Raw genomic sequence first — 13,861 nt, 5'->3', positions numbered from 1 at the left:
ATCGTCAACGTTTGTTTGATACTTCATCGTTCAACAATATCGCATCTGGCGCGCGCGGCCGTGGCTCGGACGCTTGTGGATCGCTGCTCTTCTCGGCGAGGCGCCACGGTGGTTGTCGTGGCTAATATTACTACCCCTTCTTCTACTTCGCTGTGCGCGCCAGCCTGCCGGAGTCTCCTTGCCATTATCGCCGGACCCCTTCTGCGCCAACGGCCGGTGCGTGCGTTCCTGGGTCGACTCTCTTTGGGTTTATTTATACAGGGTTAGCTTGGCGCTTTGCGAGAAGCACTGGCAGCCGTGTCACGGTCGCGTTGGCTGGCTGCCGCTGGGGGGGTGTGATGTGATATGATGGTGTACGCAAGTTTCCGGGAAACTCTGGGAAGACGAAGATTGTCCGAAAGAGAGTCGGGTTGTGTCATATCATTGTCAGGCGTTCTGGCTCTTTCTTTGGTAGGCATGCTGTCCGCGTTTGTCTGGGGGCGGGCCTGCGGGGCTGTCCGGGACTGGACGGGTGGGGGTTTAGAGTTGGATGCTCGCCCTGTATGTACCCACGACCACGTCCATGCTATTAATGCCCACCGCGATCCTCCGTTCCAAATATCGAGGAGCAAATCTAGGTTCTAAATCTCCCACTGAACCCAGCGCACCCCGTGCTGCCGCCCTGAGGGTGGAGCGCGGAGTGCAGAGCGGCGCGGCGGAGCGCAAGGATGGATCGCGGCCGATTGGGGCATCTCCTTGCCGCGCACGCGCATCTGACGGAGGCCGAGCGGGCCAACCCTCGCGGAAGCAATCCGCAATCGGGCTGCTTTGTATCGCGCGGCCGCAGGTGTACGGTATGGAGGGCGCCGGGAACCAGCACTTCGTGCGGTGCGCGTTGCAATCGACGCGTGAATAAGGCTGGCGTGACCTGGTCCAGGGCTTATGCCAGATTGTGCGTTGTGCACGGTACGCTGTGCGTCATCGTGCCATTGCGCAATGCGTGTATGCGGTGCTGCTGTGAAGCCGTCCAGTGTCAGGGCGGACGAGGGAAGGGACGGGGGCTCGGAGTGGGAGCGTCGTCGCTCGAAGGGGCTTGGCACCGATCGCGCTGTCCCACTCTCCTCGGTGCGCATGTATCGCCATCGGGGCTGCACGCACGCGTACGTATGCGTAGGGCCCGTCTGTACGATATCTCGCCCGTCTTCCGGGGCGTGTCGCCCCATCGGCGAGGCTACGCGCGCACATCAGATCAGAACGAAGGGGTTCGCGAAGAGGTCGATCATATGTCACCTTCGTACGCTATCTACGACGTATCTCTCGAGGTGCATCTGGGGGCAGCAGCTATCGTGCGCCGCCAGGAGCTCCGTCGCGGCCTATCGCGTCTGGGATCCAAGGCGAAGGGGGGCTGGTGCACATGGTGGGCGTGGCCAACGGGGAGAGGCGCATTGGTTCGCAGCGCGGAGGTGCACGACGGCCATATGCGCACCGGGGCGTGCTGTCCCCGCGGCGTCCGCCGCTCGTACTGTCGATCCACGGAAGAATATTAAAGATGCACAACAAATTGCAATTGGCTGTGAACATTGGAGGGTCGGACGCACATGCTGCGCGGGCACTGCCAGGGACGCGTTCATTGGTGAGCTGGATTGCAAAAACGCCAGGGAAACGGGGTTGGTCGAACATTGGGCTCGGGCTTCGCCAGGAACACATGGGGGTGTCGATGAAAGAGCGTTACGCGACGCGCCTGTGCGCTCCCGCGACGAGTGCGACTGTGATTTATGGGTGCCATAATATTGATGTGACGATAGACCGATAAGTATACATAACGGGCAGATTCGTGGGACGGCGATGACGACAGAGCTGGCAGGCGAACAGCCGTCGTCACGTCACCGGGTTGCCTTGGGCGGAGAGTTGGCAGATGAGACTGACCGTGACCGTCAATGCGTGACGTTTCCAGCGCGTCGGTCACGCGAAAGGAGATTCCGTCACGGAAATGCACACTGACGGCATTCACGCGCACGGGCAGACGAGTTCTCGACGGCCTTGCTGCTGGGGCCCCTTGCGAAGACCGTCCGTGACCTGAACGTTGGCGTCGACGAACGAGTCACTGCACCAGCCCAAAATTCCGTTCCCCCTCCAGGAGCACGGCAGAGGCGAGCAGGACCTTTGATCGCCTCTCATTCCAAACATCTCATTTGTTTTGCTCGGGCAGATGCGCTCGCATCGCTGAGCAGGCCAGGCATGCCCGTCCCGCCGCCCGCGGAATGAGCAGACGTCGACCCCGAGAAGCGGTGCATCATGCTCGCCGCTACGCGTGCCGCGTTCATGTCCACGCCCTACGTCACCTGCTTGATAGACTTGTATCGAGTATTCAACGAACCTGAGCGCTTTCTATCTACTGGGATGGGATACAGCGGTACTGTCATGACGTCGACTCAGACTGTCCGGTCCAGCCTGTAGTAGTGCTCCGGTGTATTGTGTCCTGTGTACAAGCTGTATTTTTCGTCCACAACGCGCATTAATGTGCGTGAGGAATGTATGTGCCACGTGGGGGCGATGCTAACGTCTATCTATGCGAGGTGGTGTGGATGACGAACGGGTTACGTTGAACGCGGCGAGCGGATCTGGCAGGTGAGGGGGTTGCAACGATCAGGGATACAGCAGCGTCAGTGTCAATGTAGGCTGGCTCATGCGAGGACGGAGGAGGATGGACGGTTATTCAGCGGGCTGCGGAGGCACGCGGGCGAGGGGCGGGCGGGCCGGAGGATAGAAGTTGTCGGAGGCCCATATGGCGATGCCGTATAGACGGGTCCCGGATGGGGTCTGTGGTCTGTGGTCTGTGGAACGCCCCGGGGGTTCGCCGGAGAACATCAGCGCGATGGTTCGAGGGGGTACGCAGAGTTCGATATGGAAGGAGGGACGGAATGGGCAGGAGGGACGCTGGGACGCGGGCTGGCGTGAGTGACAGGAGAGTGACTGAGGAAGTGACAGCGGTTGGGCAGGCAGTGATGGATGGAGCCAGAGGAGTGGGCGCGATGGAACAGGAAGGCGTCGATCAGGCAGCGACAGATGGGTAGGAGAGCAGCCAGGGGGAGAAGGGATTACGCGGGAGAGAAAAGAGGGCGGTGGCAATTGACGACGGGACAATTGGACATGGACGCAGACGAGCAGGCGCAGAAGCAGGCGCAGAAGCAGGCGGGTCGGTGGCAGTAATTGCGAGGGGACTCGTGGCTGAGGGTCGGGCAGACGAGGAGGACGAAGAGGAAGATGCAGGATTGGTGGAGAGCAACATGTCCGCCGACTGGGATAACGTCAACGCGCACGGGCCAATCGGGGAAAAGCATAATATTCGGAAGAAGGACGAGCAGGACGTGGAGTCTGATTGGGAGCCTCCTGATGGTGATTGAGTCGCCGGGCGAGATTCGAGCATCGATGAGAGTCTGACTTTGCCGCAATATTCGGCGTGTCGACGACGACGGCCTGATAGCGAATGAGCTTTTCGATTACAAAATACAAATTGCATTCGAAAAACCCATTACAGATCTCGTCAGCATCCTAGTATAAATATCGCGCGCAGGAGATCCTGCTGCACACACCGCCAGCAGCCAGTCGTGTTCGCAGCTCCGCTCTTCTCCTACTCTGCCAAGCGCTTCGACGAAGACGTCTGTCCGCTGTCGCCTCTAAAAACTCTGACTCCACCATCGAAGACTACGTACGCTCAGCCCCGCACGCGACTGCCGACCGCGACTGCCGCCGACGACAATAGCTTCACCGAACCACCATGGCCTCTGCCGCTGCCTGGATGTCCGTCTCGGCATCCGCCGACCGCCGATCAGAGTATGGTAAGTAGGCGATCGCGTCTCGCGTCGCCGCTCCTCTGACCTCTCCACCCGGCCTCTCTCTTATACCACTACCACCACCACGTCCACTCTCAGACTTGCTCAAGCCTGCTATCCACCGTGAACGCAAAATGTCCATCGACTTCTCCTCCTCCGGCCCCCCACACTCCCTCTACTCCCAGCAGGACATCGACCCCTTCAACTCCCTCCAGAATGCCGACCTCGCGTCCTCCGCACAGAACCAGCACCATCCCAACTCCCAGTTGCACATCAACCCTCATTCCCTCGATCGCGTAGACAACATCGACCCTGCAGATCACCAAGCGTACGATCTGTTTAACCCCGCTTCCTCCTCCCACCGTTTCCGCCAGACGCCCTCCTCTTCTGCTCCCCTCACGCCCTACAATGGTCTCGTCGACTCCATCTACTCCCCAGGGCCCTTCCCAGATCCTCTGCCGTCCTTCAACTCCCCCAACGCCAACCCTTATGACATGCTCAGCAGCCTCTCCTCCTCCTCCTACTCCAGCGGCAAGCCCTCCCCGCTTACTCCCTCCGACGGCATACCCTCCCTGCACTATTCCCCTGGCGGTTTCCCGAACCAGAACAAAGACTTCCATTCCACCTTTCCAGACGTCCAGGATCGTCGCATGAGCAACGTCAGCACCGGCAGTTACCAATCTGAATACAACACCGACTACGGCGCCATGGGCATCAACTCGGCCATGGGCATCGGCTTCCCTCCGTCCCAGGTCCATCAATTCCAGGACCGCCTGCGCATGCAGCCCGACACGCGTTTCTCTGGTGCCATGGTCTCCTCCATGCAGGGCAGCTTGCCCGCCCACTTGCACCAATCTCACCCCGCTGACCTCATGCGCGGCGTCAATCCCCACGCGACCCATGCCTTCAGGTCAGAGGGCATGTCTTACGACGACCTGCCGGCGTATATGACGCCCAACCCGCACGTGGATTTCCCTATACGCATCCCCAGCGTGGACGAGACCCTGTCGCGCATGCGCCTGCAGTCTACTGATCTGCAGACGTTCATACGGTACGCGATTCCCCTGCCGCATCTTACGTGCTATGACAGAACGGTAACGCTCAACGAATGAATGTACTGATTCCGCAGCCCGTATCTGGATCAATATGTGCGTACCCCGAACCGTCTCGCCTTTGGCGAGCGCACCGTGATAGTGATGTCCAGCAAGGTTGCCCAAAAGTCTTACGGCACGGAGAAGCGGTACGTACATGCCGTGCTTCTTGCGCGTCTCCTGCGCCGACTGAGCGTTTCCCCCGCACCTGCTGCAGCTTCCTCTGCCCTCCGCCAACGGCCATTTTGATTGGGAATTCGTGGTGGTCGGACGTCATTCGTCGCGGAGAAGAGCCCAAGCTGTGCCCGCCGCGGGTCGTCGTCTCCATTTCTGGGGAGCCTGCTCCGCAGGAAGGCTCGGTCGAGTGGTGCGGTGGCGCCGGGAAGCCGTTCGACACTGCGGACCCGCCTACAGGCACGACCTTCATTGGCCGCTGCGTCGGAAAGCAGCTATTCATCTCGGACGTTGACGAAAAGAAGAAGAAGGTCGAAGCGCTCGTTAAGATTATGGCCCCTTCCGCGGATGACGAGCCCGAGCGCGTGATAGGCACTTTCCCAAGTCGCTCTATCAAGGTCATCAGCAAGCCGAGCAAGAAGAGGCAAAGCGCCAAGAACCTAGAATGTGCGTCCCGTGGTGTGCGCTAGGCTACCGAGTGTCTGACTTTGTTTCAGTGTGCATCAATCATGGGTCTACGATCTCGCTGTTCCACCGTCTTCGCTCGCAGACGGTATCTACGAAGTATCTCTGCGTTTCTGGTTCGGGGTCGTCCTTCAAAGGATCGGACGGTAATCCCCTCATGGGCCTCGACCAGCGTTCGCGGTCGACGACGCCGTCGTTCATCGCCCGCACTGCCAGTTGGGGTACGTGACGCTGTCTTCATTGCAGGCGCCACCTTCTAACCTCCGATCAGATCCGTTCATCATGTACATTGTGGATGTGAACAAACCCGCTGGTGGCGTAGACGCGCCGCCGCCGCCTCCGCTGCAGCCGGACTACCCGTCACCCCCTCCAAACGCGATCCCGTCCACGAACAACGGGTCGCAAATTCCGATCTACTACAATCAGACGGTCGTCCTGCAGTGCCTCACCTCGGGCGTGGTCAGCCCCGTGCTGATCATCCGCAAGGTTGACCACCAGACGACGGCCGTCGGCGGCGGGCTGCAGGAGGGCGCCAAGGGCGTCGCGGACCACTATTGCGTGCCCGGCGAGGTGTGCGGCGACCCCGTCTCGCAGCTGCACAAGATCGCGCTGGAGGTGTACGACGCGAGCAAGGCGCTGCCCGAGCCGGGTAAGCTCGGCCTCACTGGCGCGTTCCTCTCTTGCCTGGGCGAGAAGGTGAACACGTATCGTCCGGTCGAGGGGCGCGCATGGGCCGCCCCGCAGAACGTGCCCGCTGCGCGAGAGAGCGGCTCGCCGATCGCGATGCCCGGCTCGCCCGCGGCAAGCACGCCGACGTCGAGCTCCGGCTCCGCGGACTACTTCAATGGCACGGGCGGCGTGAGTAGTACGCCGACGTCGCCCGACCCGGCCGAGTTCCCGTCCAATGACGGCGGGCGCGTCAAGAAGGGCAAGCGCGGGTCGTCCAGCGGCGGCGGGCTCTCGAAGCCTGCGTCACAGAAGGGCCGGCGCCGGCCGACGTCGGCGGGTTCGGCGGGATCCAGCCGGCGGGGCTCTGCCAGTGATGCCGGCGCGTCGTCCGGCGCGCTCTGGCAGGTCGACATCGGGGAGACGAGCGTGTGGACGATCGTCGGTACCGGTGAGCTTCGCGCCTCCACTTACCCCGCTTACCCCGCTCTTCTCTTCTGTGCTCTGTGGCCGGACAGCGCTGATCACGTTTCATTAATTGCTTCTGCAGACCAGATCCGGTACAACTTCTACGTCCCAGCGGTGCTGTTCGACAATCAGAACGCGCCGCCGACGGGCTCATTCCCGACGCCGTCGAAGCCGGTGACGCCGTTCCCGGGCGTGGTGAAGTACCTCCCGCCCGACCGCGCGTCGGAGGCGCCGAAGCAGCACAGCGTGTCGTCGCGCGGCGGGCTGGCGAAGCCGAATCCGCACGCGTCGAAGATGCTGACGGTGTACGGCGAGAACTTCTCCAAGGCGGATCCGTTGACGGTGTTCTTCGGCTCAGAGCCGTCGCCGTACGTCGAGGTGCGCTGTGCGGAGGTGCTGGGGTGTCTCCCGCCCGACTCGCAGAGCACGAAGCGCCGGCCGATCATTCTCGTGCGGAATGACGGGATCGTGTTCCCGTCGAACGTGTTCTATCCTTAGCGCGATGGCGGTGGCTTGGTTGGTTTGTGTGTTTCGTGTGCTCGCTCGCTCGCGTCGTCCTGGTTGGTTTTGGTCTGCTCGCATCTTCGTCGCATTTCGCTGTTACGATCTATCTATCTATCGACTACCCCCTCGTTTCGTTTGTTCGCCATAGACTTGTGCATGCTATTCCCGTGTGTTAGTGGTAGGATATCGAGCCCTCGGCGGCGTGTACCCCTGTATATTAGCATTGCATCTCAACGTATGTCCGACTTCATGCCATGTATGCGTGTGCGGCAGATTCCCGGACCGGAGAGTGCCGCGGAGGTATCTGGTAAAGTCATTTATACTTTTGTTGCAGACATATGGGATGCTACACTCCTTCTGTATGTACATGGACTAGTAGCCTACCATGTATAGTACAGAAAACCGGCGTTCCTGATTGGGACCCAAGCCGGAATATACCTCCCTCCCTCCCTCCCTCCCTTCTTTCCTCTTCATTTTAGTCTCTTCTTCAGGAATTAGTTTCTAATGTATCAAATCTGTCCCTTCAGTAGCCCATGAGTGAATCCTTCCCGATGAAAAATTAACATCTTTCCACGGGTGTAACCTAGTTTTAGGGCTTAAGCACCAAACATTATACACCCTTGTTCTGACAATAATTCGGCCACACCATTTCCGATCTCTTCAAAGCTTGGGAATCTAGTGCGCTGTATGTATCCCCAAATTTCTGCCTACTCAGAATGTTTGTTGTACAGTGTGGCGGCAGATGGCACCAAAATTTTAGTTTTGTTGGTGTATAAGCCAAGCATAGATGACTGTAAGCGCGCACGCCTTGGCCTGAGCGACGACGATGGTCGACTTCCTCTCCGTCCCCGGCACACTCTGGCATCTGTACCTCGACTATCTCTGGGACTACCATTCGGCCTCGTGGGTCGCCAGCGTCGCATACACCTTCCGCGCCCTCGCCTTTCTCTCCATCGCCCCCTTCGTCCTCCTCACGCTCTTGGTACGCACCTTCTCTGATCCGCGTCGCGCTTCCCTCGCTCACTCCGCCGTGGTGCATCTGCTAGGACGTCGCCTCATACGTGATCGCGCGCACGCTCGGTGTGGTCGACGACACCAAGGCGTCCACGAGCCCCGCGGCGGCGGCGAGCAGCACGCCCGCGATCGTCATCCAGGACAGCAGCGAGTCCGAGAGCGCGCCCGAGCCCGAGCCAGAGTCCGACACCCCGCGCGGCGCGTTCCTCCGCGGCGCGCTCGAGTACGACGGCAACCTGCAGCTCGCGGGCGTCGGCATGTTCTCGCCCGCGCCGTCCGAGCCGCCCTCGCCCTCAGCCTCCCGCCGCGAGCTCGGCCCGCACATGCACTACTCGCCGCACGACGTGCTCGAAGAGGAGGGGGAGGAGGGAGGGGGCGGTGGAGGACAGCGGGACGCGTCGAGCAGCGGGGAGGAGTCGTTTGCGATGCTGGAGCCCGAGTCTGGGTCCGAGGAGGCGGCGGAGGTCACGGTGAGAAGGCGGACGCGGCTAGACGATGCAGATGGTTCGTAGCATGCGGGTGCGCACCGAGAGTTCAGGTCGACGCGCTTCCGTCTTCCGTCCATGTTCCTGGACCATGGACAGCTGCACACGCCCCACCACGACCCAATTATATGCTTGTATTTTTACCGCTGGTGCACATACAGAATATGAGAGATAGTGTACATCGTCCAGATAACCTTGACTGACACGCGTGCGAGCCCCCGAGCCATAACTCACCAACCAAATCTTAGCTGATCTCTCGTGAAGACGGGAGGCTTCCAGGCGGTCAGTTGATCGGCGTGTATCCGCCGCTTGCGCTTTGCTATTCCCTTCTTGTAGCGCTCCTGGACAGCCTCTGGGATGGAGATGACATGCTGACCCTTGTAGTGCTTGAACAGCTGCAACGTCGTGCACCTGGCCAGACAGAATGTCAGCAGCTAGCCTCAGCCGACGGTGGGCAAAACGTACGTATTCATAACGTCTGCGTGCGTAATCGACGTCTTCTGTGCAATCTCGTCTATGCTGATGTCGTCATTCGTGTTGAGCAGAAGCTCGATGATCGTTTCTGCCCAGAAAGCCCGGTAGCTCAGCAACCCAAGATCACTGAGTGGCTTCTCGGGGCTGCCAAGCTTCCCCTCCTTCTTGCTTAGCTCGTAGGAAAACTCCATAAGAAGTTTGCCGTATCCATGGCGCTGGTGCTGCGGCAGCGTGAGGATGCAGGCGACATTGTAATTGTCTGCGGATTCCTTCTCTTTCGAAAAGTAGCCAATGATATGGCAGCCGGAAGAGTCCCGGTGACACTGCAACACTGGGGGGTCAGAGATAACGAGCAAGACGAAGCTGCAACACTTACCATGACATAGTACAAGAAAGGTGTTACATCATAATACAAAGTTTTGCTGCACGGCGGTCAGCCTGAGCTCAGAAAGTCGCTAAATAATGGTAACACTCACTGATCAAGAAAGCATTTAGATAGCAAACTGAGATTGCGGCACCACGTCAACTGACGCTTTCCATCCAGCTCAAAGACGGAGATGTCTTCATAACGATAAATCTCATTTCCAGGCGGATGGAGCAGGTTGCATCGCTTCCGATGTCTCGAGAGCATGAACGGAGACGCAAAGTAGCTCAAACAGAACTCGCAGATGTAAAGCACAGGCAGATGGGCGTACTCCTGAGGGTACGGGCTGAAGTACCACGACTCGACCTCGTGCCTGCCAATCTGCAGACGGTTCAGATTCTTCACCCGTGCAATCTCCGAAATGGACTGCGTCATAGAGCCGGACGTGCGCAGCTTCTCGATCTCCTGCTCTTTGCTGAACGCAGAGGGTGGGGGCGGAGGCAGGGGCGTCGGTGTCTCGTCAATCTCCATCACCTCACCCTCCGCGTCGACGTCCATCTCGCCATCCGCATCCGCATCGAGATCCTCGTCCTCTTCCTCCTCATCCTGAGGAAACTTGCGCTTCAGCGAGCCGCTCGGCGCCGGGGAGGGGCTAGCACGCGCAGACGGCGTAGACGGAGCCGACGGGGCCGGCGTGCCAAAATCCACCTTTGAACCCGCGACCGCGAGGGCGTTGGTCGTCGCCGCCTTCTTCAGGAGCGACTGCGCGCGCGCAGGGGTCTTCTTCCCGACATATTTCTTAGTCGCGGGCGGCAGCTTCGGGCGGGGCCACTCGAGGTCCTTGCTGAGCACCAGGCGTGAGCCCGAAACCCATTCGTCCAGCCGTTTGTTGAATTGGTCCCAGTGCACAAAGAATTCAAGCCGGTCCTCTGGTCGCTGCGCCTCCTCCTGCTTCACGCCGCCCTGCAAACGTGCGGCGTACGGATTGACGGGTTTGTCCCGAATAGAGAGGATTTCTGCTAGACGTTCCTCCTCGCCGTCGGGGTTTTGGCGACGAATGTATATCTTGCAGCCTACGGAGACGGTCTGAGTCGCGTGAGTGGCTGTGGCGCAAGAGTTGGTCGGACTCGTGGCATCAGAAAACACATACCTGGATGGAATACGTGCCTCCTGGCGTAATTGGGGGAGGCTCCTGAGGTGCTTCATCTTTCGCAGGGGTGTGTGGTGCCATGAAAATGTCTGTTGTAGAGGCGCAGATGTGACTCACTCTTATGTTGAGATTCCCTGACATATGACTAAGCAGGTGGCGTCAGCGCCCACAGACCTCCACAAACTGCATGCTATGTATGAGCTTCCTCATGTCACTTCATTAAATTTATTGAGTTTGAGAGCCTTTCTGTGCGCCATAAGCTCTCTGCGATCAGGGCATTGCACACCGGGCGGTGGAGACCTGTGATCACGATAACGATACAAAGAGGAAGCTAGTAAGAAATGCTCAAAATACGAACGGATGAAACACGGATAGCTATGTCCGAGATCCTTGAACGAATTTTTCCAACGTGTACCCTCCAGCGATCTGGAATTCCGACGTCCCAGTGCTGACCATCTTCCCTCCTTTCTTCGTCAATCGTCCTTGCGCCCTCACCACCTTCTCCATCCGCTTCTCCGCGTCCCCAATATCGTGGCCGTTGTCCGTCTCAGTAGGTTTGCCCCCCCTGCTCCTCGGGTCTCTAGCTGATGGCTCGTGATGAAAGGTTTTGCGCTTCGCTGGGGCCTTGGCGCCCCTGCCCTTGCTTCCTGCGTTGGTCACAGTAGTCGGAGCTTCACGCAGTGCAAATGCTTTTGCAAGGTGTCCGAGATGCAGATGTCGGATGTGGAAGATATGTTTTTCGTCTGATGGATGGGTAGCATACGCCCGCACATGGGACAAGAAGGCTTTACGAGCGAACTGTGCGTTCTAGAAGGGTGTACCATTAGAGTTGGATATCGAAGTCGAGAAGGATCACACCTGTTTATCTTTGAGTACCCATCTCTCGAACGAGAGTTGCACCTCTGTTGCCCGCTCCTCGTATTCGCTCCCCTTACCCCCAAAACCTTGTTTGAGGACTGTTTCTACAGGAACACCTTCCAATGCAACGTTCTTGCCCTTGACGTCTTCCAGTGTATCACCCTGCATCTTCCCTTCCACCCATTTCACCCATCCAGCCTCACTGGGTGCAACAATGCTCCACGCTTCGCCGCCTTTACCCACTCGTGCGGTACGTCCCACGCGGTGCACATACTCTGTTGCACCGCCTTCGGTCGGTAGGTCATACTGGATGACGGCTCGCACGAGCGGTAAATCCAGACCCCGCGACGCCACGGACGTACATAGCAGCACAGAAAACGAAGATACATCGGTAGATTTTGGTGATGGCACCGCAGAAAATCCACGCAGAGAGGCGAGTCGCGTTTGCAGAGGGAGCGAGCCGTGTAGCCGGAATATGGATGTATCAGGAAGTAGCGGTGACTTGAAATGTATTTTTTCCGGCGATATATCTATCCCGTTCTTGCGTGGAGATGGATCCTGTTTTTCGATACCGCTCTGTTCGCCATCGGAATCGTCTGATCCGTCTTCTCCATCACCCATAGACGTACCACCCAAGAGATGCCAATGGAAGTCGACTGAGTCTGTGCAGCTGAGAAAAACAATAATCTTCGCTCCTCTTTGACTCTGCGCCTGGGATAGTAGTGAACGGAGTAAGGCCACGAGAGTGACCATGCGCAGCTTCAACGGGACAACGACATACTTCTGAGACAGCTGCGATGGTGGAGTGAACTTCTGGCTGTTTGTGGCAAGCCCAGACACATCGTCGTCGCGGAGGGCACCATCTCTGGGCCGTGGGGTATCGTCCTGCGTCGCCCTGATCATGATCGGGTCCTTCAGTGTGGTCCCGGCCAGCTTCTGCACGTCCTCGCGCATCGTCGCCGAACACAGTACCGTCCTCCTTCTCGTCTCCCAATCCCATCCGCCCACCTCCGTGCTCTTGCCTTCGTCTGCCGCCTGCATGGCAAGCTTGCGTCGCCCGTCGAGGCCGCGCAGGATGCCCTGAATCGTCTCCTCGAATCCGAGTTCCATCAACCGGTCGGCCTCGTCGAGCACGAGCCAGCGACACTTGCCGACGTCGAACGACTCGGTGTTCTGGAGGTGGTCGAGCAGGCGCCCGGGCGTGGACACGAGGATCGGTACGCCCTTGCGGAGGCGCGCCTTTTCGTGCGTGCGTGTGGAGCCGCCGGTGAGCAAGCCGGAAACCAGCCAGCGCGTGAGACGGGGCGACGCGTCCGAGGCGTCCGCGGTTTCGTCTTGAGGCCGCAGACGGAGCTGCAGGAGCGCCTCCAGGACATCTGATATCTGCTTAGCTAGTTCGCGCGTCGGCGCGATGATGACGGCTAAGGTGCCGATGGAGCGGTCAATGTACGATAGAGAGCTGAACGGGAGGAGGTCTTGGATGATCGGGAGCAGGAACGAGAGCGTCTTGCCGGAACCTGTTTCCGATTGGATGAACACGTCCCTCGAGGAGGTGTTCTCGGATGCGGTCAGTAGATGTGGGAGCGCAGCCCTCTGTATTGATGTGGGCTTGGATATATCCATCTTTGAGGACAAGTGGGCAACCATGAGGGGATCAAGGCCAAGTCCAGAGAACGTGGACAGGTCGGTCAAGGGGGCATTACTCGGGCGAGAAGCTGACTTGAGGGGGTGTGCAGACGGAGTGGGCTGCTCGACTTTCGGGTTGGATGTGAACAGTGAAGAAATGATTTGTACCGGTCGGGCAGAGCGTTCTTCAGTATGATCTACATTTGTAGACGGCGTGGGATGCTCTTCGCGAAGTTTCTTTGAAGGACGTCTTTCAACATCATGGTCTGGCTCCTGTGTGTGTTCAGACTCCTCTGATCTTGTTTTCCGCTTCGCGACCCGTTTCGCTTTCAGTCTGCATCGGTCAAAGAAAATTGCTGCGTAAGTCTGCAAATGTGCTCACCGGTCAGTCCACCGCCCACCTTTCTTGGCCGACGTCACTTTAGACGTCGAGGCATCGTCTACGGCAAGGTTGAGCACCAGTCCGTCGTCCATGTCGAGCGGAGGGGAAAAATATCGAGTAAATCGAAAGAAAATGCTCGGGATGTCACTTCGATCGCGCAGCACGTGCACCGTTCTATGACCATCTCATTTTGATTGTCCAGGACAGAATGTACTGTGTGTGCCTTCTATTCATTTAATACACCACAAAACAGGTAGTATATCCTGTATGTATGTAGTACTGAAGAAGGGATTCGGTGGTATATCACTTGTTCTGCAACTAACAGACA

General features: G+C 58.6%; 6 protein-coding genes across 6 annotated transcripts; 3 read left to right on the top strand and 3 right to left on the bottom strand.

The window, feature by feature from the left end:
* Nucleotides 1–620: 620 nt before the first annotated feature.
* On the bottom strand, nt 621–1,202 carry SCP_0303970 (hypothetical protein; the record flags this gene model as incomplete). The annotated part of the gene is made up of 1 exon (XM_027755790.1): nt 621–1,202. The coding sequence occupies one exon, from the start codon at nt 1,200–1,202 to the stop codon at nt 621–623; it is 582 nt and encodes a 193-aa protein (XP_027611591.1).
* Nucleotides 1,203–3,129: 1,927 nt separating this feature from the next.
* SCP_0303960 (hypothetical protein) lies at nt 3,130–3,383 on the top strand (the record flags this gene model as incomplete). Its single annotated transcript, XM_027755789.1, has 2 exons — nt 3,130–3,175; nt 3,223–3,383. The coding sequence occupies 2 exons, from the start codon at nt 3,130–3,132 to the stop codon at nt 3,381–3,383; spliced, it is 207 nt and encodes a 68-aa protein (XP_027611590.1).
* Nucleotides 3,384–3,946: 563 nt separating this feature from the next.
* On the top strand, nt 3,947–7,174 carry SCP_0303950 (predicted protein; the record flags this gene model as incomplete). Its single annotated transcript, XM_027755788.1, has 6 exons — nt 3,947–4,863; nt 4,942–5,052; nt 5,121–5,524; nt 5,575–5,763; nt 5,814–6,659; nt 6,759–7,174. The coding sequence occupies 6 exons, from the start codon at nt 3,947–3,949 to the stop codon at nt 7,172–7,174; spliced, it is 2,883 nt and encodes a 960-aa protein (XP_027611589.1).
* An 832-nt stretch (nt 7,175–8,006) lies between these two features.
* On the top strand, nt 8,007–8,706 carry SCP_0303940 (hypothetical protein; the record flags this gene model as incomplete). Its single annotated transcript, XM_027755787.1, has 2 exons — nt 8,007–8,162; nt 8,227–8,706. 2 exons carry the CDS (start codon nt 8,007–8,009, stop codon nt 8,704–8,706), a joined length of 636 nt encoding a protein of 211 aa, XP_027611588.1.
* A 203-nt stretch (nt 8,707–8,909) lies between these two features.
* SCP_0303930 (Histone acetyltransferase ESA1) lies at nt 8,910–10,748 on the bottom strand (the record flags this gene model as incomplete). Its single annotated transcript, XM_027755786.1, has 5 exons — nt 8,910–9,090; nt 9,145–9,476; nt 9,530–9,575; nt 9,630–10,603; nt 10,668–10,748. 5 exons carry the CDS (start codon nt 10,746–10,748, stop codon nt 8,910–8,912), a joined length of 1,614 nt encoding a protein of 537 aa, XP_027611587.1.
* Nucleotides 10,749–11,042: 294 nt separating this feature from the next.
* On the bottom strand, nt 11,043–13,625 carry SCP_0303920 (ATP-dependent RNA helicase DBP7; the record flags this gene model as incomplete). The annotated part of the gene is made up of 3 exons (XM_027755785.1): nt 11,043–11,474; nt 11,526–13,485; nt 13,534–13,625. The coding sequence occupies 3 exons, from the start codon at nt 13,623–13,625 to the stop codon at nt 11,043–11,045; spliced, it is 2,484 nt and encodes an 827-aa protein (XP_027611586.1).
* Nucleotides 13,626–13,861: the final 236 nt, after the last annotated feature.

This window comes from Sparassis crispa (assembly GCF_003851025.1).
Source record: "Sparassis crispa DNA, contig_000002F, whole genome shotgun sequence".
NCBI lineage: Eukaryota > Fungi > Basidiomycota > Agaricomycetes > Polyporales > Sparassidaceae > Sparassis > Sparassis crispa.
This window is presented reverse-complemented; position numbering and strand designations above follow the sequence as displayed.